General features: G+C 55.3%; 1 protein-coding gene across 1 annotated transcript; it reads right to left on the reverse strand.

The window, feature by feature from the left end:
• Positions 1-2902: 2902 nt before the first annotated feature.
• LOC133358702 (DCN1-like protein 3) lies at positions 2903-16770 on the reverse strand. Its single transcript, XM_061577133.1, has 4 exons — positions 16350-16770; positions 12251-12427; positions 6363-9241; positions 2903-4199 (listed from the first exon to the last, which is right to left on the reverse strand). Exons 1-3 carry the CDS (start codon positions 16760-16762, stop codon positions 8524-8526), a joined length of 1308 nt encoding a protein of 435 aa, XP_061433117.1. The 5' UTR covers positions 16763-16770; the 3' UTR covers positions 2903-4199; positions 6363-8523.
• Between the last annotated feature and the right edge of the window lie 3448 nt (positions 16771-20218).

The following is a 20218-nucleotide window of genomic DNA, read 5'->3' on the forward strand; positions in this document are numbered from 1 at the left end:
AGATGGCAGTACAGCAAGTGGGATCGCTAAAACTACGTCGAACTTTCATCGGTGTTATTCCCCTCGCGTGCGTGCTGGGGTCTTTTTTTTATTCTTCGTCCGGGTACTGAGCATTGCTTACAAAAATACCAGACGCTTACCTCAACAATGAATTGTCCAAACATCCCAATGTAGGGCCCTCCTGAAATGCAGTGCTTAAATATAGAGCGTGTTTTTGTTTATATTTTAACTTGTTTTAATGATAGATACGAAGTTTTCTTGAGGATTTCTCCACAATTCTGGCTAATCGCCTGATGAGGCTTGTTGTTGTTGTATTTACTGGCGAAACGTCACGACCGGTGAGTGCTGAATTAGTATACTACACTATATACTACACTATACACTACACTATACACTACACTACACACTACACTATACACTAGTGCTGTACTGGTATACTACACTATACACTACACTATACACTACACTATACACTACACTATGCACTACACTATACACTACACTATACACTACACTATACTACACACTACACTATACACTAGTGCTGTACTAGTATACTGCACTATACACTACACTATACACTACACTATGATAGTAAATGTTGTTGTGGGGTTACTCTCCACCACACAACCGGTGAGTGCTGTACTAGTGACGAATTGGCACGTCTTGTTCACGTGACAACCCCTTACTGATTGTCTGTGTGCCGGGTGGTGGTGGCTTTAGCCGCACATTGAAACTTACGCGCTCCAACGCCAACAAAACCAATATGGTGGATGCTGTAGTTATTTTAACTCACTCTGTCTGTTGTTGTTGTCGTTGTCGTTGTTGTATCGTCAAATCTTGTAACTCAGTTTTAACCCACTTCCCAATGTAGTATCAACTGCAAACTTGGTATACTTATGTCATACTGATGACAATACTATATTCTATCATTAAAATATAAAAATATAAACATTATTTTTTATATGTTATGTTTCGACTTGGGTCTAATTGTCCACGGTCAACTGACGTTGGCTGTAATTGGCCACGGCCCCTTACGTTGTGGCAAGCTTCGGGGCCACTTCCTGGAGTTGTGGAGTTCTTCCATTACTAGCACATTTCATAAAAGCGTGTTTTAAAAAGTTTTTTTTTATTACTTATTTTTGTATCAGGAGGATTACTCCAAGTTGTGACCGCAGGAGGCCGTTCGTGAGCACCGCACGGTGGCTTTACACATTTGGACGATTTTGAACCACGACCCCGGCACAAATTGCCGCTTCCTTTTCCAATTTTGTACCGTAATCATTTGTTTGCGGGCGCCTCGGTGGCTAGATGTTGACTACGTCGCCTGGTATGATGCAGGAGGTCGGGGGGGGGTTGGTCGCGCCTTTAAACGACCGATAAGACGTCATGCTTGTTGGGGGTTAAGTCTCGGGAAATGTGTCCCAAGGCACCACATCACGGCCCTCCACAGCCAATTCGCGAGGTTTGTCACGTGAACAAAACATCGTCAACTCCAATTGTAAATGTTGCCTGGTTTTGCTCTCCAATACACGCGGTGTGACGCTATAAATGTCCACGTGATGATGATTATGCTGATGATGAAGCCACTTCGTTGAGCCATCATCATTTGTGATGGTCAGGTCGTTGCTGAAAAATAAGCTAATACCTCGGTGGGCTTCATCTGGTAAGATAAAACATGGTTTAGTTTAATTGTTTTTATATTTTTGTTCACGATTTGTTCACCTTTCCTACACCTGGCACGCCCATCGTGAGTTTGTCGTGTTCGTCGCTGTAACTCTCTGTCCCCGCGCCCCCTACTGGACATCTGTGAACATGACAGTTTCAGAGCCCGTCGGATTCCGCCAGCAGTCCAAAAACAAGAGTTCTGATGACTATTCTTAGGTTTTTTCGGTAAAGCCACGTAGGTAAAAAAATTAAATTAATAAAGTAAAATACAAAATAAAATAAAAATCACGACGTTTCGGAGGCAACACAAGCTTCCGTCTTCAGGTGGAACCGTCACAGCACGATAGCTGTACTTACTTGATATTATTTTTATTTTTTACCTACGTGACTTTACAGAAAAAACCTAAGAGTACGCATCCTTGCAGTCACGAAAGCTTCAAATCTGGTCTCAACTTTGTTGTTCGCCGGACGTTGTGACGGACCTCGAAGGTGCAGCCGATCACGGAGCGTTTAAACAGTCAAATCTTCGATTTTCTTTTTCAAAATCCATCGGTGGAGAGCCTGGGGAAAATAACTTTCATGGTGCGGTGGCGGCGGTGGCCGTCCACCCCGCCTGCTCGCTCAGCAGCTCACTCATCCGCTTGTCTGCTCACCCGCTCATCGACCCGCTCACCCCCTCGCTAACCAACTCGCTCACCCGCTCGCACCAACTCGCTCACCCGCTCGCTCAGAACCTGCAGGGTATACGACCAGAACTAGGCAGGGGGTAAAGGCCAGTTAACCCACCTGCTAACACACTCATTCACCCACCCACTCACTCACCCACCCACCCACCCACTCACCCACCCACTCACTCACTCACTCACCCACTCACTCACTCACTCACCCACTCACCCACCCACCCACCCACCCACTCACCCACCCATCCATCCACCCACTCACCCGCCCACTCGCCCACCTGCTCACCCGCTCACCCACTCACCCACCTACTCCCCCACTCAACCACCCACCCACTCATCCACCCGCCCACCCACTCGCCCACCCGCTCACCCACTCGCCCACCCGCTCACCCGCTCACCCACTCACCCACCCACCCACTCACCCACCCACTCACCCACCCACCCACCCACTCACCCACCCACCCACCCACTCACCCACCCACCCACCCACTCACCCACCCACTCACCCACCCACCCACCCACTCACCCACCCACCCACCCACTCACCCACCCACTTCTTCATCGTCCATCTTCTCTTGCAGCGCGTAGAGTCAACTCAAAATAATGTAACTGGCACCACTTTCATTCGCAGCAATAACATTCATCTTCTTGAACGCAATTAACACATAAATAGCATATTGTAGCTTTTTGTGTGTGTGTATACAGCTTGTAAAATCTTCCAAAGTTTATATTTTCGCAGTCCTTTGATTAGAGTGAGCAGTTTGATCGGTTTCTACTCCACAGACGCTCCACCTAAAGTGCTTTTTGTGTGTGTGTGTGCGTACGGTGTGTGTACTGTGTGCGTGCTGTGTGCATGCCGTGTGCGTACTGTGTGTGTGTGTGTGCTGTGTGCGTACTGTGTGCGTGCTGTGTGTGCTGTGTGTGCTGTGTGTGTGCTGTGTGCGTGCTGTGTGTGTGCTGTGTGCGTGCTGTGTGTGCTGTGTGTGTGCTGTGTGTGTGTGCTGTGTGTGTGCTGTGTGTGTGTGTGGCTGTGTGTGTGTGTGGCTGTGTGTTCTGTGTTTTTTTGGCTGAGGGCTTCGTCCCACGATGATTGTTTATCAGATGCCCACCACCCCCTCCCCACGCGCACGAAGATGCGTGCCACCAGGCGGTGCGGGTCACCAGGTGGTCACCAGGCGGTGCGAGCCACCAGGCGGTGCGGGTCACCAGGTGGCCACCAGGCGGTGCGAGCCACCAGGCGGTGCGGGTCACCAGGTGGTCACCAGGTGGTGGGGGTCACCAGGCGGTGGGGGCCGCTGCCGAAGCGGTGCTGACGGGCACCGGCGTGCCGGCCACGGAGCCACTGCCGGCCGGAGCGGGTGGAGGAGGGGGGGTAACGTTACAGGGGGAGTTAGTCCGTTACAGGGTAACGTTACAGGGTAACGTTCCAGCGGTCAACTGGTTCGCGGCGAGTGGTACCTCGTGCTTTCAGAGGCACCGAGCCATGCGACGTGACGCAATTCCTGCATTTGGTATTTTTTCGGAGTTGCGACGTCTGATTACTCACGCCGCCGCCTCCTGCTCCAGCGGCGGAGGCGGCGGCGACGGCAGTGACTGATTTCCTTCGAAGGCGTCGTTAGGAATTCTCTCGCGCCGAATCGACGGCGACGTCGGCGGAATCGCCGTCGGCAGAGGCGGCCGCGATCAACCGCCCGCCCATCCCAACCGCTGGACGAGGCGCTCCCCCCACGCCCCGCACCAGTCACGCAGGACGCACTCCGCACTCCGCCACGCCAGTCAGCGCCGGGATGGCCCCAGTGATCTCGCGGGGAGCGGGCGGTCGCGTTCTGGTCGTAGGCCCGGCGCTGTGACCTGCACAGAGCGGGGGAGTTAGTCCAAGAAGGATGACAGCGGCGTCTCTCCCGCCTTCCGGCTGATTTCAGTAATTAGAAAAAGAATGTGAACTTTTTTTCACTCTCTCTCCCTCTTTCTTGTACAGATTTCGTTTCACGAACAGCAACAAAAAGTTCGTCAAGCGAAGCGCACCACCAAGACGGGGCTATTCGACTGCGGGGGGCTATTCGACTGCGGGGGGCTATTCGACTGCGGGGGGCTATTCGACTGCGGGGGGCTATTCGACTGCGGGGGGCTTTTCGACTGCATCTCAGTGGGGAGCACAGAAGTGGGCGCAGAAAGACAAAGATCCCCCGCGTAGCCTGTAACAGACTGTAGGGGCAAGTGCTGTTAGCGAGTAACACCTATGAAGACCGGCACGGCACACGAGGGGGTGGGTGGCCAACACCACGCCCGGCCGCCTATGTCTCCCCCAGCGGCGATGTTCACGCACCGCACCAGCTACTCACTTGAGGCCGAGTCGACCTAGGGGCGGAGGCCCAGGACTGGTTCAGACAATCGCCGTCACCGCCGTTGGCGGCCGTGAGCTGGGAACCGAACTCGGCTCGCCATCGGGTTCGGTGGCGCGGACGCTGCGCCGACCGCTGCGCCACCGCTCCCCGCCGCGTGAGCAGAGCACGAGCGCCAGAGGTCGCAAACGGGTTTTGATTCCTTACCCCCCGTACCCGGTCGCACCAGGGTCGCAAACGGGTACCCGTACCCGTACCCGACCGTACCCTACCCGTACCCGTACCCTACCCGTACCCCGCCGGGTACGGTTAGGGTACGGGTATCGGGTACCTGATTGCGACCTCTGGGATGAAGCCATGTTGCAGGCGCGGGTGGGTTGATTCTAGGAACTTGAATTGTTAGAAGAGACAAGGCGTTGGGAAATAAGTTACAAACGGTGACTCACCAGTGGCTCACGGCCTACCCGTACCCGGCCGCACCAGGGTCGCCAACGGGTACCCGTAACCGGCCGGGTACGGGTAGCCGGGTATCGGGTACCCGGTTGCGACCTCTGACGAGCGCTGGTGCCCACGCGGTGCAGCGTGGCCACCAGCGTGGCCACCAGCGCGGCCACCAGCGCGGCCACCAGCGTGGCCACCAGCGTGGCCACCAGCGCGGCCACCAGCGCGGCCACCAGCGTGGCCACCAGCGCGGCCACCAGCGCGGCCACCAGCGCGGCACCGCCAGCCGGGGCAGGAGACCGCGTAGCCTCTAAGATCCCACGCCCGTCGGGGCTCCGATCCGCGCGATCTTTGGCCGTCGGCTGCCGTTGAGCGTTCATTGAAACGTCAAAGGAATCGACCGGGCGAGGGAACGGCAAATTGTGTTGCGCGCCGAGAGCGGAACCACCGGGAGGCAGTGTCCCCCTCATTGAATGTGGGAAATGAGGAATGCGACCTTCCTCCCGGACCCGCGAATATACAGGGCGCTTCAAAAAAATGTTCACACTTAGATGGAACCATCGTTTTCGATGGGACAAGAACGGATAACGAATGTAACGCTGATAGATTCACAAAGTCAAAGCGTCTCTCCCACTCGATCGCCGTCGTTGTCGACGCGCGTGCCTGGAATCTTCCCCAGGTGGTCTCCAGAGCTCGCAGTCAGCACAACTCTCGTGGTGGTGTCGTCGCAAATTCTCAGAAGTGTTTGAAACTTTTTTCTTGAAGCGCCCTGTACACCCGCCTACGTATCACTTCTCACAATACAAAAATAACAATTTCAATTTAAAGCTTTCGTGACTGCAGGGATTCATCTTCTTGGTTCTTTCGGTAAAGTCACGTAGAAGGGAAATAATAATATAATAAAAAAATATAACATAATAAAATACAATTCTCACAACGTTTCGGCCACAACGCAAGCAGCCGTCCTCAGGTGAAGAACAGGTATGTCGGAAAGACAGCGTCTGAATGACTTTCCGACAGCCTTGTTCTCCACCTGAGGACGGCTGCTTGCATTGTGGCCGAAACGTCGTGAGAATTATTTAATAATGTTTTATTTTTATTATTTTATTATTTCCCTTCTACGTGACTTTACCGAAAGAACTAAGAAGAAACGTAATAATAATAATGATGATGAACGTAAAACATTAAAAACAAATTGTAATGACTATGGATTAACAACCAGGGAACTCACCAACACGTCGGCAGCACGTTGGAGTGACTGGCGAGGCGGCGACGGCGTGGAGGCGTTCGGGATGCACGGCAGGAGGAATCTGAAGAGCTGAGAAGCTCTTTGTCAATGACAAGGTCGCTCTTGTTTGTCAAATCAAAAAGCGTCCGCAGAGTTTCCGCAACTTGCTGTCCGCGCGGCGTGTCGTGGGAAACCGAAACGAACGTTCCTCGAAATCGAGGAGATGCCCGTCGCCTTCCTTCGATAACAAAATCCAATCCCAGCGACACGTCGCCATGGTGATACTTCGATGGTCCAATCACAGCGACACGTCGCCTTGGTGATACTTTGCTCGTCCAATCACAGCGACACATCACCATGGTGATACTTTGCTCGTCCAATCACAGCGACACGTCACCTTGGCGATCCTTCGATGGTCCAATCACAGCGACACGTCGCCTTGGCGATACTTCGATGGTCCAATCACAGCGACACGTCACCTTGGCGATCCTTCGATGGTCCAATCACAGCGACACGTCGCCTTGGTGATACTTCGATGGTCCAATCACAGCGACACGTCACCTTGGCGATCCTTCGATGGTCCAATCACAGCGACACGTCGCCATGGTGATACTTCGATGGTCCAATCACAGCGACACGTCGCCTTGGCGATCCTTCGATGGTCCAATCACAGCGACACGTCGCCTTGGTGATACTTTGCTCGTCCAATCACAGCGACACGTCACCTTGGCGATCCTTCGATGGTCCAATCACAGCGACACGTCGCCTTGGTGATACTTCGATGGTCCAATCACAGCGACACGTCGCCTTGGTGATACTTTGCTCGTCCAATCACAGCGACACATCACCTTGGCGATCCTTCGATGGTCCAATCACAGCGACACGTCGCCTTGGCGATCCTTCGATGGTCCAATCACAGCGACACGTCGCCTTGGTGATACTTTGCTCGTCCAATCACAGCGACACGTCGCCTTGGCGATCCTTCGATGGTCCAATCACAGCGACACGTCACCATGGCGATCCTTCGATGGTCCAATCACAGCGACACGTCGCCTTGGCGATCCTTCGATGGTCCAATCACAGCGACACGTCGCCTTGGCGATCCTTCGATGGTCCAATCACAGCGACACGTCACACCACGGCAACGCATTTCTCACACTGGATGCTAACGGGCGGCCGGTGCGATCGCTTAGGTGCTTTCGCCACCATGCCGACGAATCGGTGTCACCCGCGTGCAGCGCATCACATCGGCGAGGGCGATTTGGGCGTCAAAACCACGTGGTCATGTTTCCGGTAACGGCGTCTCTTCCAAAGAGCCTCGCTCCGTCAACCATGACACTCACCCGTCCGGCAGGACGTGGGGAAGCTGTGAACACCGGAAACTTGAAGGGGGAGTAGCGGGGGGTGGGGGGGGGTCCCTCGTAATGGGGTGGAAAGGGGTCAAAGGGTTTGTGGAGGACAGTGCACTGAACAAACCTCTCCGACTCAACCCTGACATTGAGTCTCCAGCCTCCCAGGCGACGAGCCAAAAGCTGTTCTGCCCCCTCCTGCCGTTTCCCACTTTGGCTCTGGAGTGAGCTCCTTCTCCGCTGCTGGCCCCCGAGGTCTGGGACTCCCTCCGGCCACGTGCGCACTCGTGATGGCCGACGTCACGAGGCTTTGCCTCCTCCTCCTCTTGAAATCCCTTTGGCCCCCCCTGCTCAAGCCTAGGCCGAAAGCCTTTCCATTGTTTTTTCTGTCCCTCTGCCTGCGACTGACCGCCTCTCTCTCTGTGAAACAGCGTCTTTTCGATCGCATTTAAATATTGCACAACTTCACACGCTGATAACCAATGAGCGGGTAAATTACTCGTACTGAGCCCTACACCCCACCACACCAGATCACTCTAAACATAACGAGCCAACCTGCCACTCGTAATATCCCCAACTAGCCAGTGCATCCCGAGTACCGGCCCTACCTCTAACCAGGCACAAGCCAACAACCGGCTCGCACTCGCCGTAACCCTACGGCCAACGGCGCCTCCACCGCCTCACCAATTGGCCCCCTCTTTCGCTCTCTGTTTGCTCTTCACTTCTCGGCGTTCACACAGTCGTCGTCGTCGTCGCCGACCATCGCTCGAGGCGTCCGCATCGTATCCGGTACAGGACGCCGCCGGCGCCGAGCCTCATCCGTCGTGGGCGGCCGCTTCCCCGGCGGCGCTGCGTCTCTCCACGCAGGCCCACGGCGTCGCCCCCCCCCTCGCCTCCTCCCCGCCCCGCGGACGGCAAGAGCGGCCACCCCTCTTCTCCCTCCTGGCGCCGCCCTCCTCCTCCTCCGCGTCCCTCCCCTCCCCCGCCCCGTCGTCGCCTCCGTCTCCTCCGTCGCCCCCCTCGGCGCCGCGTGGCCGGTCCCGCCCGTCGCGTCCCCGCGCCCACTCGGCGAACGCGTCGAAGAGGCTGGGCCAGGCCTCGTCCTCGGCGTAGCCGGCCAGGTCGGGCCCCGCGGCGTGCGCGAAGCTGGGGAACATGAGCCAGGTGTCGCGCGACACTCCGCGCACGCCCCCCGGGTTCTCGCCCAGGAAGAGCAGCCACAGGCCGAGCAGCGGGGGGCCGTCGCGAGCGTAGACGCGCCGCCACAGCTCCGCCGCCGCCCCCAGCGGCACGCAGCGCCGCCGCCGGCCGGGGTCCGCCGAGGACGCGGCCGCCGACGACGCGGCCGCCGCGGCGTCGGCGGCGGCGGCCGCGTCGGCGTCGGCGGCCGCGAGACCCAGGTGGAAGGCGTAGCGGTAGAAGTCGCGGAAGGAGTCCTCGTGCCGGAGGTCGGAGAAGAGGTCGGGCAGCCGGGAGCGCAGCGAGCGGAGGCTGTCGGCACGCATGGAGCGGCAGCCAGAAAAAAACTCGGCTCTGTTTGGTGGGGGGGGGGGGGGGGGGTAGGAGGAGGACGAGAACGAGAGGAGCGAGGCAGAGGGTAGAGAGGTGGGGGAAGGAGAGACAGGAGAGAGACAGTGTGGGAGAGAGATGGAGAGAAGAGACATAAGGGAGAGAGACAGAGGGGAGAGAGAGACACAGAGGGGAGAGAGATGGAGAGAAGAGAGAGGGGAGAGAGACGGAGAGGGGAGAAAGACAGAGGGGAGAGAGAGACACGGAGGTGAGACACAGAGGGGAGGGAGACACAAGGAAAGAAAGGAACCAAGGGTAGAGAGGGGCATGGGGGGACAGGGAGAAAGAGTGGAGAGACGGCCTTCAAGGAGCAGTGGGCGCTGGAGGAGGCCGTGTGCTCGGTGGCAGATGACGGAGAGCTCTGCATGCTGATATGAGCTACCCGTCGGAGGCCGTCGGACTGCGAGAGGGGCTGCGTGCAGAACGAGAGAGAGCGAGAGAGTGAGCGAGAGAGTGAGCGAGAGGTGGGGGTTTACATAAAGCAAAGTTTAAAAATGTAATAAAAAAAAAAAATTACGAAATGATGAACGAAGCAAAGTGCCGACTACACCGAGCATCTTCTTGTTTCCTCTGATCGTAAAAAAAAGAGAAGGGAGAGACTGGAACAGAGGGGAACGGAAAGGGTAGTGGAGAAAAAGCGACCGATGGGAGAAAGAAGATACAGAAAGGTTGAGAGTGGAAGGAGAGATGAGATGCGACGCAAGTGAGAGGCACGGGGAGGTGAAAGAGAGACCTGCGGAGCGGAGCGGAGGAGAGCGATTAACAGAATGAGGTGGATTGGGGAGAGAGAAATGGATAGAGCAGAGGGAGGTGATAGGTAGATACACAGATTCTACGTACGTATGCTGAACTTCTTTCACACCATACATAGACAACCGTGCTAATCGGAGTGTATATAGATTAGTGTATAGTAGTGTTGTGTATATTGTAGTGTATAGTGTACTGTATAGTAGTGTAATGTACAGGAGTGTAGAGTGGTATGTATGTTGCACTTATTTCGCACCGTACGAAGAAAACCGTGCTGATCGGAGGTGCGGGGGTGGACAGCGAGATGCACAGGTGAGAGAGAGAGAGACCTCCCAATACGTTCCATTCATTGGCTATCACATTCTGATAAGCTCCTCCCCCCTCTCCTCCTCCTGAACTTGTATTTAAGAGCTTGCATCTTGAATCCCTGCCTCACTTGATGCAGCAAATCTGGCTGTGACGGTCCCACCTGATGACGGAGACTTGTGTTGCCTCCGAAACGTCGTGAGTTTATTATTTTATTTTTATTAATTTTAATTTAATTTTTTTTTACCTACGTGACTTTACCGAAAGAACTAAGAGTATGAGTAAGAGAGACACAAGAGGTACAGAATAGAATCGGAGGGGTGGAGAGTGACATAAATGAAAGAAAGATGGGGTAGAGAAAGTTACAGAGACAGCTACACAAAGACAAAGAACCTCCTCCGTGTGGCATGAACAGACTGCGGTGAGCGAGTAGCAGCACCTATGAAGGCTGGCACGACACACGAGGGAGTGGGTGGCCAACATTACGCCCGGCCGCCTTTGTCTTCCGAGTGGCGATGTTTACACACCGACCTATGGGAGGCCCAGGCCCGGTTCAGATAATTGCCACGTGGTGTTGGCCGTGAGCGAGAATCGAACTCGGGTCGCCGGGTTCGTAGCGCAGTGTAACGCTAACCGACGACACCACCGCTCCCCACACAGACACACACAACAGACACGTGACACTCGCGGACTGTTGGGGCAAGTGGCGTTAGCGAGCGCCTATTAAGCATGGCATGACTCCCGGGAAGATCGTGTTGCCAGCACAACGCCGATATTTACACGCCTCAGCAGGTAATCAATTTGAGGCCGAGTCGACCTAGGAGAGAACCAGGAACAGTTGAGATATCCACCACTGATTTGGCTGTGAGCGGGCTTCAAACTCGAGGGTTCATAGCGCAGTGGGCTCACCTCTACAACAACAACAGCCGCCATTCCCCACTAAGTGATGGTGACGTCACCACGGCGCCTGTGCCAGGCTAGGTGCACTACCAGGCCACGTGAAGTGTCGAAAGCTCGCTGCTGGCAGCAGGAGGTCACGGGACAGACCCGGCAGGTGCCATGGGTTGACTGACTGAGATGACCGGCAGATGCACCACCGCCTGTGCCGCCTACAGTGCTGTTTTATCTGCCCGGCGCTCCGCTCGCTGATGTGTCGCCCTCCGTTGCTGGAGGGCGACTGCCTCCAACGTCCCAGCAGCGTCCTTCACGAGCCTCCACCGTAAGTCGATGTTGGTTATTGATTTGAGATTGTTTGCACGATCACCGGCATTTGTGTTGCGACTACCTGACAGATGGCAGCAGCAGCAATGACAACAACCGCTCAAATGAATGAACAGATTCATTTATCGTCTTTAGTTTTCTGCGGCCGCTCGATGGCCGGTCCTTGGTCCAAACAAGGTCCCCTCCATCCTCTCCGATCTTGATCTCTCTTCATTTCACTCCCGCCTCCCAACCGAAACCTTTCTTGGGAGTCATCGGACAGCATCGTCCTTTCTGTGCCCTTCGACCTTTCCCAAGATCCTTCCAGGCCTCCCTTCCGAACCTCCCTTCCAGATCTTTCTTCCATACCTCCTTCCATACCTCCTTCCAGACCTCCCTTCCAGACCTCCTTTCCGAACCTCCATTTCAATCCTTCCTTGAGAAATTCCTTCCGAACCTCCATTCTGATCCTTCATTAGGGACCTCCCTTCTGATCCTTCCTTGAGAAATTCCTTCCGAACCTCCCTTCCAGATCTTGCTTTTGGACCTCCCTTTCGGACCTCCCTTCATGAAGCCATGAAGGGAGGCCCTTTCATGAACCTCCTCGTGGAAAAAAAAAAACTTCCTGGACACCTGCAAGAATTACTGGATGCCTCCGTGGGGGAAGGGGAAAGAGCCTCATAGCTCACCGCCCCCCCCCCTGACACAGCCGGCCCGCACCTCGTAAACTGGCAGTCGGTGCAGGCGTTGAACTTCCACGCGAGCGCCAGGGCGGTGAAGTCGGCGGGCTCGGAGCCCAGGTCGTGGCACAGCCTCTGCACGCCCTCCTCCAGCACCGCATCGTCGCGCTCGTCGCGGTAGCGCCGGAACAGCTCCTCCACGCGGCGCTCTTGGACCCTGCTCACTCGGCGTGGGTGGGTGGGTAGGATGGGTGGGGTGGGGTGGGTGGGTAGGATGGGTGGGGTGGTTGAGTGGGGTGGGGTGGGTGGGTAGGGTGGGGTGGAGTGGGTGGGTAGGGTGGGGTGGGGTGGGTGGTGGGGTGGGGTGGGGTGGGTGGGTGGGGTGGGGTGGGGTGGGTGGGTGGGTGGGTGGGTAGGGTGGGGTGGGGTGGGGTGGGGTGGGTGGGTAGGGTGGGGTGGGGTGGGTGAGTAGGGTGGGGTGGGGTGGGTGGGTGGGTAGGGTGGGGTGGGGTGGGTGGGTGGGTGAGTAGGGTGGGGTGGGTAGGGTGAGGTGGGTAGGGTGGGGTGGGGTGGGTGGGTGGGTAGGGTGGGGTGGGTGGGTGAGTAGGGTGGGGTGGGTAGGGTGAGGTGGGTAGGGTAGGGTGGGGTGGGGTAGGGTGGGGTGGGGTGGGGTGGGGTGGGTGGGTAGGGTGAGGTGGGGTGGGTGAGTAGGGTGGGGTGGGGTGGGTGGGTGGGCAGGGTGGAGGAGAATAAGGATTCACATCACTCACTCCCGTCCGGACCACCCACAATCTCCTGTGGCTCTCTCTCTCTCCCGTCACGTGACTCGCTGTCGCGTTACACCGCCACGTGTCTCGTTGTCGCGTTACGCCGCCACGTGTCTCGTTGTCGCGTTACGCCGCCCCGTGTCTCCAGTAGTGTGGGGCGGCAGCGTGGAGTACTCGGCGTACCGCGCGACGAACAGAGCGACCCGAGTTCGATTCCTGCTCACAGCTGCCTACGTTGAACTTCTTTCGCACCGTACGTAGCCGACCGTGCTAATCGGAGGTGCGGTGGATCAACAACAATGGCTACGATTATCTGAACCGGTCCTGGGCCTCACCTAGGTCCACTCAGCCTCAAATTAATACCTGGTGCGGTGTGTAAAATCATCGCTGCTGCGGAGGCAAAGGCGGCCGGGCGTGGTGCTGGCCGCCCACAAAGTTTATCGTTTGAATAGTTTTATAGCCAGGAGCACCTATGAAGGCCGGCAACGCCTTCGTTGCCGGCCTTCATCGGTGCTGCTGGCTTTGAAACTATTCAAACTATAAACTTTTTTTTATTAGAAATAAAATGTTACCAGGTGAGGCCCACTGAGCTGCACAGCTCGGGCCACAAACGGCAGCTCAGCGAAGTGGCTTATCACGTGGACACTTACAGCAGCCAAACGCTCCGAAGTGCGTGACGTTGATTCTGCATGTCGAGGGTGAAACTCGAGTTGCTCCGCGCACGATTCCATTCGGCGTGCTCGATTCACACACACACCGCGTATAGTGTAGTAGTGTATAGTAGTGTAGTAGTGTATAGTAGTGTAGTGTATAGTAGTGTAGTAGTGTATAGTAGTGTAGTGTATAGTAGTGTAGTAGTGTATAGTAGTGTAGTGTATAGTAGTGTAGTAGTATAGTGTAGTAGTGTATAGTAGTGTAGTGTATAGTAGTGTATAGTGTATAGTAGTGTAGTGTATAGTAGTGTAGTAGTGTATAGTAGTGTAGTGTATAGTAGTGTAGTAGTATAGTGTAGTAGTGTATAGTAGTGTAGTGTATAGTAGTGTAGTGTATAGTAGTGTAGTGTATAGTAGTGTAGTAGTGTATAGTGTAGTGTATAGTAGTGTAGTAGTGTATAGTAGTGTAGTGTATAGTAGTGTAGTGTATAGTAGTGTATAGTAGTGTAGTAGTGTATAGTAGTGTAGTGTATAGTAGTGTAGTGTATAGTAGTGTAGTAGTGTATAGTAGTGTAGTAGTGTATAGTATATAGTAGTGTAGTAGTGTAGTGTATAGTAGTGTAGTAGTGTATAGTAGTGTAGTAGTGTATAGTAGTGTAGTAGTGTATAGTAGTGTAGTGTATAGTAGTGTAGTAGTGTATAGTAGTGTAGTGTATAGTAGTGTAGTGTATAGTAGTGTAGTGTATAGTGTAGTGTATAGTAGTGTATAGTGTAGTGTAGTAGTGTATAGTAGTGTAGTGTATAGTAGTGTAGTAGCGTATAGTAGTGTAGTGTATAGGTAGTAGTGTAGTATATAGTAGTGTGTAGTAGTGTAGTGTATAGTGTAGTAGTGTATAGTAGTGTAGTGTATAGTGTAGTAGTGTATAGTGTAGTAGTGTATAGTAGTGTAGTGTATAGTGTAGTAGTGTATAGTAGTGTAGTGTAAAGTAGTGTAGTGTATAGTGTAGTAGTGTATAGTGTAGTAGTGTATAGTAGTGTAGTGTATAGTGTAGTAGTGTAGTGTATAGTAGTGTGTAGTAGTGTAGTGTATAGTGTAGTAGTGTATAGTAGTGTAGTAGTGTATAGTGTAGTAGTGTAGTGTATAGTGTAGTAGTGTATAGTGTAGTAGAGCCCGTCGCCAGGGACAGGCAGGTCTGGGACTGCCGTACTCAGCACGCTGCCGCCGCGACCCTCGCCAGGCCAAGCGGACTGAGAAACGAGCCAATGAATTGGTGACATTAATCACATAGAGCGCCTTCAGTGGAGGTGCTCTCTGTACATATTAATTGGATTATTTCTGCTCGGCAAGAGTAAAATTCTAAACGCCGTTTTTGCGCACTATTTGTCGGTGTCCCGTGCGCTACGACTTATTTGTTGGGAAAAGTGCCGTAAGTTTTCGTTGTTTAGTTTTTTCACCAGGGTGGGATTACCACCACGTTCACCGTCGTCGTCGTCATCATCCAGGAGCCGCACGCGAGCCGATTCCACTGATCTCTCCCGTAGCTCCCAATGCACTCCGTGCGCGACCCCACGATGCATGCACATCACGTAAGCTTTAAATAATTAACTGCCCGCATGAAACCCATCTGATTTCACTGCGCTGGCAACATTAATGTTTTATATCATTATTGTTTTATTACCACCATCGAGAGTGGCACTAAGTGGAAAGATCCAATAATCAGCCTCGACAATACACGCAGGAATAGGATTAAAAATGTACACTATGAGACCTCCTTTACCAGTGGCAAAATATAATAATAGGTTTTTACCCTCTCAACTGGTACAAAAACTGACACCTTTATACAAGGCATCATGTTTGCAATGACCACAACACAAGCAGTCAAAATGCAAACAAAAAGAAACAACTCTGATGGTGATGATATGCGCTGTCCTTGAAGTTGATTGGTCCACACCCGAGATAGCTTTTCTTAGAGCCTAGTTTCCACTGGTGTTGGACCAGATGACGCCAAAAGGCGCACAACTCAAAGACAGCGCACTATCAGAGTATTTAGAGCTCGGGGGGACGTGGGGGGTGCGGGGGTGGGGGGGTGCGGGGGGAGGTGGGGGGGGGGGGAGCGGGGGGAGGTGGGGGGTGCGGGGGGACATGGGGGGTGCAGGGGGAGGTGAGGGGGGTGCGGGGACGTGGGGGGGTGCGGGGGTGGGGGGGTGCGGGGGGAGGTGAGGGGGGGGTGTGGGGGTACGTGGGGGGGTGCGGGGGAGGTGGGGGGGTACGTGGGGGGGGTGCGGGGGGACGTGGGGGGAGGTGGGGGGGTGCGGGGGAAGGTGGGGGGGTGCGGGGGAAGGTGGGGGGGTGCGGGGGTACGTGGGGGGGTGCGGGGGGAGGTGGGGGGGGTGCGGGGGGAGGTGGGGGGGGTGCGGGGGAAGGTGGGGGGGTGCGGGGGTACGTGGGGGGGTGCGGGGGGAGGTGGGGGGGGGTGCGGGGGAAGGTGGGGGGGTGCGGGGGACGTGGGGGGTGCGGGGGAAGGTGGGGGGGTGCGGGGGGACGTGGGGGGTGCGGGGGGACGTGGGGGGTGCGGGGGAGGTGGGGGGGTGCGGAGGGGGGGGGTGCGGGGGGGGGGTGCGGGGGGGGGGTGCAGGGGGAGGTGGGGGGGGTGTGGGGGTACGTGGGGGGGTGCGGGGGGGTGCGGGGGAGGTGGGGGGGGGTACCACCTTCACTCACCCGCCACCTCCACCGCCCCCGTATCCGTGCTCTCCGGCGTTCCCCAGCGGGCAGCCGGCCCCCACGCAGCTGCCCCCCACGACGCCCCCCACCACGTCCCCCAGCCAGCTGGTGCGCCGCTTGGGCCCCGCGGCGGTGGCGGTGGCGGCGGTGGCGGCACGGACGGGCCCCGCCCCGTTCTGCGCCTCCTCCGAGTTCACGGCGGTCGCGTCGGGGCGGCAGTGGCCTCCGCCGCGGAGCGTCGGCCCGCGGCCCGGCTTGGCGGCTCCGTTGCCGCCGCCGCTGTGGGCCGCGCCGTTGGCGTGGTGCTGGTGGCCCTGGTGGTGGTGGCCCTGGTGGTGGCCGTGGTGGTGGTGGCCCTGGTGGTGGTGGTGGTGCGAGCCGCGGCCGCAGCGCGCCACGCACTGGCCCATGGTCTCCACCCTGACGGAGTGCGGTCGCCGGGACCACGTCCGCTGGCGATAGCGACGGTGAGGGCTTCGACGATGGATACCGGTGGTGGTGGTGGTGGTGTAGGTTTGGGTGATATCAGCTGTGGTGGTGATAGTGGCGGTGAGGGCTTCGATGATGGATACCGGTGGTGGTGGTGGTGTAGGTTTGGGTGATATCAGCTGTGGTGGTGATAGCGGTGGTGAGGTTTCAGTTGGTAGCAGCGGTCGATTGGAGTGGTAGCTGTGGTGATAGCCGTGGCGGTGCTGATGGTAGCCGTGTTGGTGGTGACTCTGGTGGTAAAGTTATTCTGCCGGCGGTGGCGAGGGTTTTGAGTTTGGGTTGCAGCGGTGGCGATGGAGGTGATCGTGCTGGCGATCGCTCAGATGTTGAGCATCGGCGGTGGTGAGCGTTGCGTGTTGAGCGGCAGCGGTGGCGATGGGGCCACGATCGCGTGGCGGAAGTTGTTGGCAGCGTTCGAGGTGGTAGCTTCAGGTGGTGTTCAGGGGATACGATGTTGGGCGGACGACTTACGTGGCAATGGTCGTTGCGCTGGCGGTGATGAGGGTTTAGCCGGTGGCTCGCAGTGGTGGTGGTGGTTGTGAAGGTGGTGTTAGTGGCAGCGGTAGTTACGGTGGCAGTGGTAGTCGTGGTGATGATGAAGATGATGGGTAGCAGCAGTAGCGTGGCAGTGGCGGCTGGTAGCCGTGTTCGGTCGTAATCGTGGTGATGGTGGTGGCAATTGTTAAAGCGGTTGATACACTTATGTGACAGCGTCGGTAACGGTGAAGATGTTGAGAAGTGGCGGTGGTGGTGGCGGTGGCGGTGGTGGCGGTGGTAGTGGCTGTGGTGGTGGCGGCGGTGGTAGTGGCTGTGGTGGTGGCGGTGGTGGTGGCGGTGGTGGCGGTGGTGGCGGTGGTGGTGGCTGTGATTCGTCGCGAAGTGCCGACTCTGCGACAAACTTTTGGATCTTTCGAAGTCAAGGAAGCAGTGGCGGTCGTGAGTGGCGGTGGCGGTGGTTATGGTGTTAGTGGCGTATTGGGTGGCGGTGGTGGCGGCTGCAGTGGTGATGGTGTTAGTGGCATATTGGGTGGTGGTGTTGGTTATGGTGTTGGTTATGGTGTTAGTGGCGTATTGGGTGGTGGTGGCGGCTGCAGTGGTTATGGTGTTAATGGCGTATTAAATGTGGTGGTGTTGGTTATGGTGTTGGTGATGGTATTAGTGGCGTATTGGGTGGTGGTGTTGGTTATGGTGTTGGTTATGGTGTTAGTGGCGTATTGGGTGGCCGTGTTGGTGCCGGTGTTGGTTACGGTGTTAGTGGCCTTGGGTAGCAGACGTTAGTGATAGCAGTGGCTGTAACTAGTGGAAGTCCTGTACAGTAGTTGCGTGTAATCAGCGGTGTGCAGCGTTCCCTTTAGACGAACATTAGGCTACATCAATTCCGCCTTGGCAGGGATTAGGTGATATTAAATATAAATATACGTAATGTAGAACTCCCTCACTAATGGATGCTGTCAATCTTTGGCCGGAAGACTTGGAGTGGAAACCTTTAGTGGACGCGTTCGGCCGTGGGTGATTGACAGGTTTCACCCTTTCAAGAGTTCATCAGTGAGACACGTCCAGCTACGTGAGAAATACGATAGCAGTCGAGATATATAGTATCGTTAGCCGTGATTACATTCGTTTACATAGTTGTTATATGGAGTAAGTACAAAGCCTCGCTTAATCGTTATTGTTAATATAACAACAACGATGATGATGATGACTCTTGCTATATAATGCCGTTTAGAAAATCCACTTGAACGCAATGGGCAGAACGCTGAGCGATATTCGTGAACAGCAATAGACTTTCCATCGAGCGCAGTATAAAACACGCACGCACTGTGTGTGTGTGTATATATATACATACACAGCATAACATTTCACAGACGCAATGCCCTTTGTGTTCGCCCAAGATCTCGGGGCTCGCTTATTTACAAATCGACACGAGCGTCGATCTCTGCTTTTGGCCTTGTCCGTGACGAAGCCCCATCATCATCCACCATCATCCACCATCATCCACCACGGCGCTGTTTGCCGCTAGGGTCAAGCAGCGTGCGGAGGCGTGCGTGTTCACGCACGCACGCGTCGTAAGCACGCGGGGATTTTATTTTTTGATATACTCCGTGCTATCGAGTGCGGTGATGCTTCTCTCTCTGTGCGTGCGTGTCACGTGCGTGCGTGTCTGTGCGTGTATGCAACGCATGTGTGTGTATAACGCGTGTGTGTGTGTGTGTAATGCGTGTGCGTGTGTGTATTTAACGCATGTGCGTGTCTGTGCGTGTGTGCACGGGCACACGTGTGTGCAACGCGTGTGTGTGTGTGTGTGTAACGCGTGTGTGTGTGTAATGCGTGTGCGTGTGTGTATTTAACGCATGTGCGTGTCTGTGCGTGTGTGCACGGGCACACGTGTGTGCAACGCGTGTGTGTGTGTAACGTGTGTGTGCGTGCGTGTGTGCAACGCGTGTGTGTGTATAACGTGTGTGTGTAACGCGTGTGTGTGTGTAACGCGTGTGTGCGTGTGTGTGTGTGTGTAATGCGTGCGTGTGTGTGTGTAACGCGTGTGTGTGTGTAACGTGTGTGTGTGTGACGCGTGTGTGTCTGTGTATGTGTGCACGGGCGTGCGTGTGTGTAACGCGTGTGCACGGGCGTGCGTGTGTGTAACGCGTGTGTGTGTGTAACGCGCGCGTGTGTGTGTAACGCGTGTATGTGTGTGTAACGCGTATGTGTGTGTGACGCGTGTGTGTGTAACACGTGTGTGTGTAACGTATGTGCGTGTGTGTAACGCGTGTGTGTGTGTAACGCGCGTGCGTGTGTGTGTAACGTATGTGCGTGTGTGTAACGCGTGTGTGTGTGTAACGCGTGCGCGTGTGTGTGTAACGTGTGTGTAATGTGTGTGTGTGTAACGCGTGTGTGTGTGTGTAACACGTGTGTGTGTGTAACGCGTGTGTGTGTGTAACGCGTGCGTGTGTGTGTGTAACGTGTGTGTGTAACGCGTGTGTGTGTGTAACGCGTGTGTGTGTGTAACGCGTGTGTGTAACGTATGTGCGTGTGTGTAACGCGTGTGTGTGTGTAACGCGCGTGTGCGTGTGTAACGTGTGTGTGTGTGTATCGCGTGTGTGTGTGTGTAACGTGTGTGTGTGTGTAACGCGTGTGCGTGTGTGTAATGTGTGTGTGTGTAACGCGTGTGTGTGTGTAACGTGTGTGTGTGTAACGTGTGTGTGTGTGTAACGCGTGTGCGTGTGTGTGTGTAACGCGTGTGTGTGTGTAACGCGTGTGTGTGTGTGTGTAACGTGTGTGTGTGTGTAACGCGTGTGTGTGTAGCGTGTGTGTGTGTGTGTAACGCGTGTGTGTGTGTGTAGCGTGTGTGTGTGTGTAACGCGTGTGTGTGTAACGCGTGT

Source organism: Lethenteron reissneri, chromosome 63 (genome assembly GCF_015708825.2).
Source record: "Lethenteron reissneri isolate LAM-NWPU_2019-01 chromosome 63, ASM1570882v1, whole genome shotgun sequence".
NCBI lineage: Eukaryota > Metazoa > Chordata > Hyperoartia > Petromyzontiformes > Petromyzontidae > Lethenteron > Lethenteron reissneri.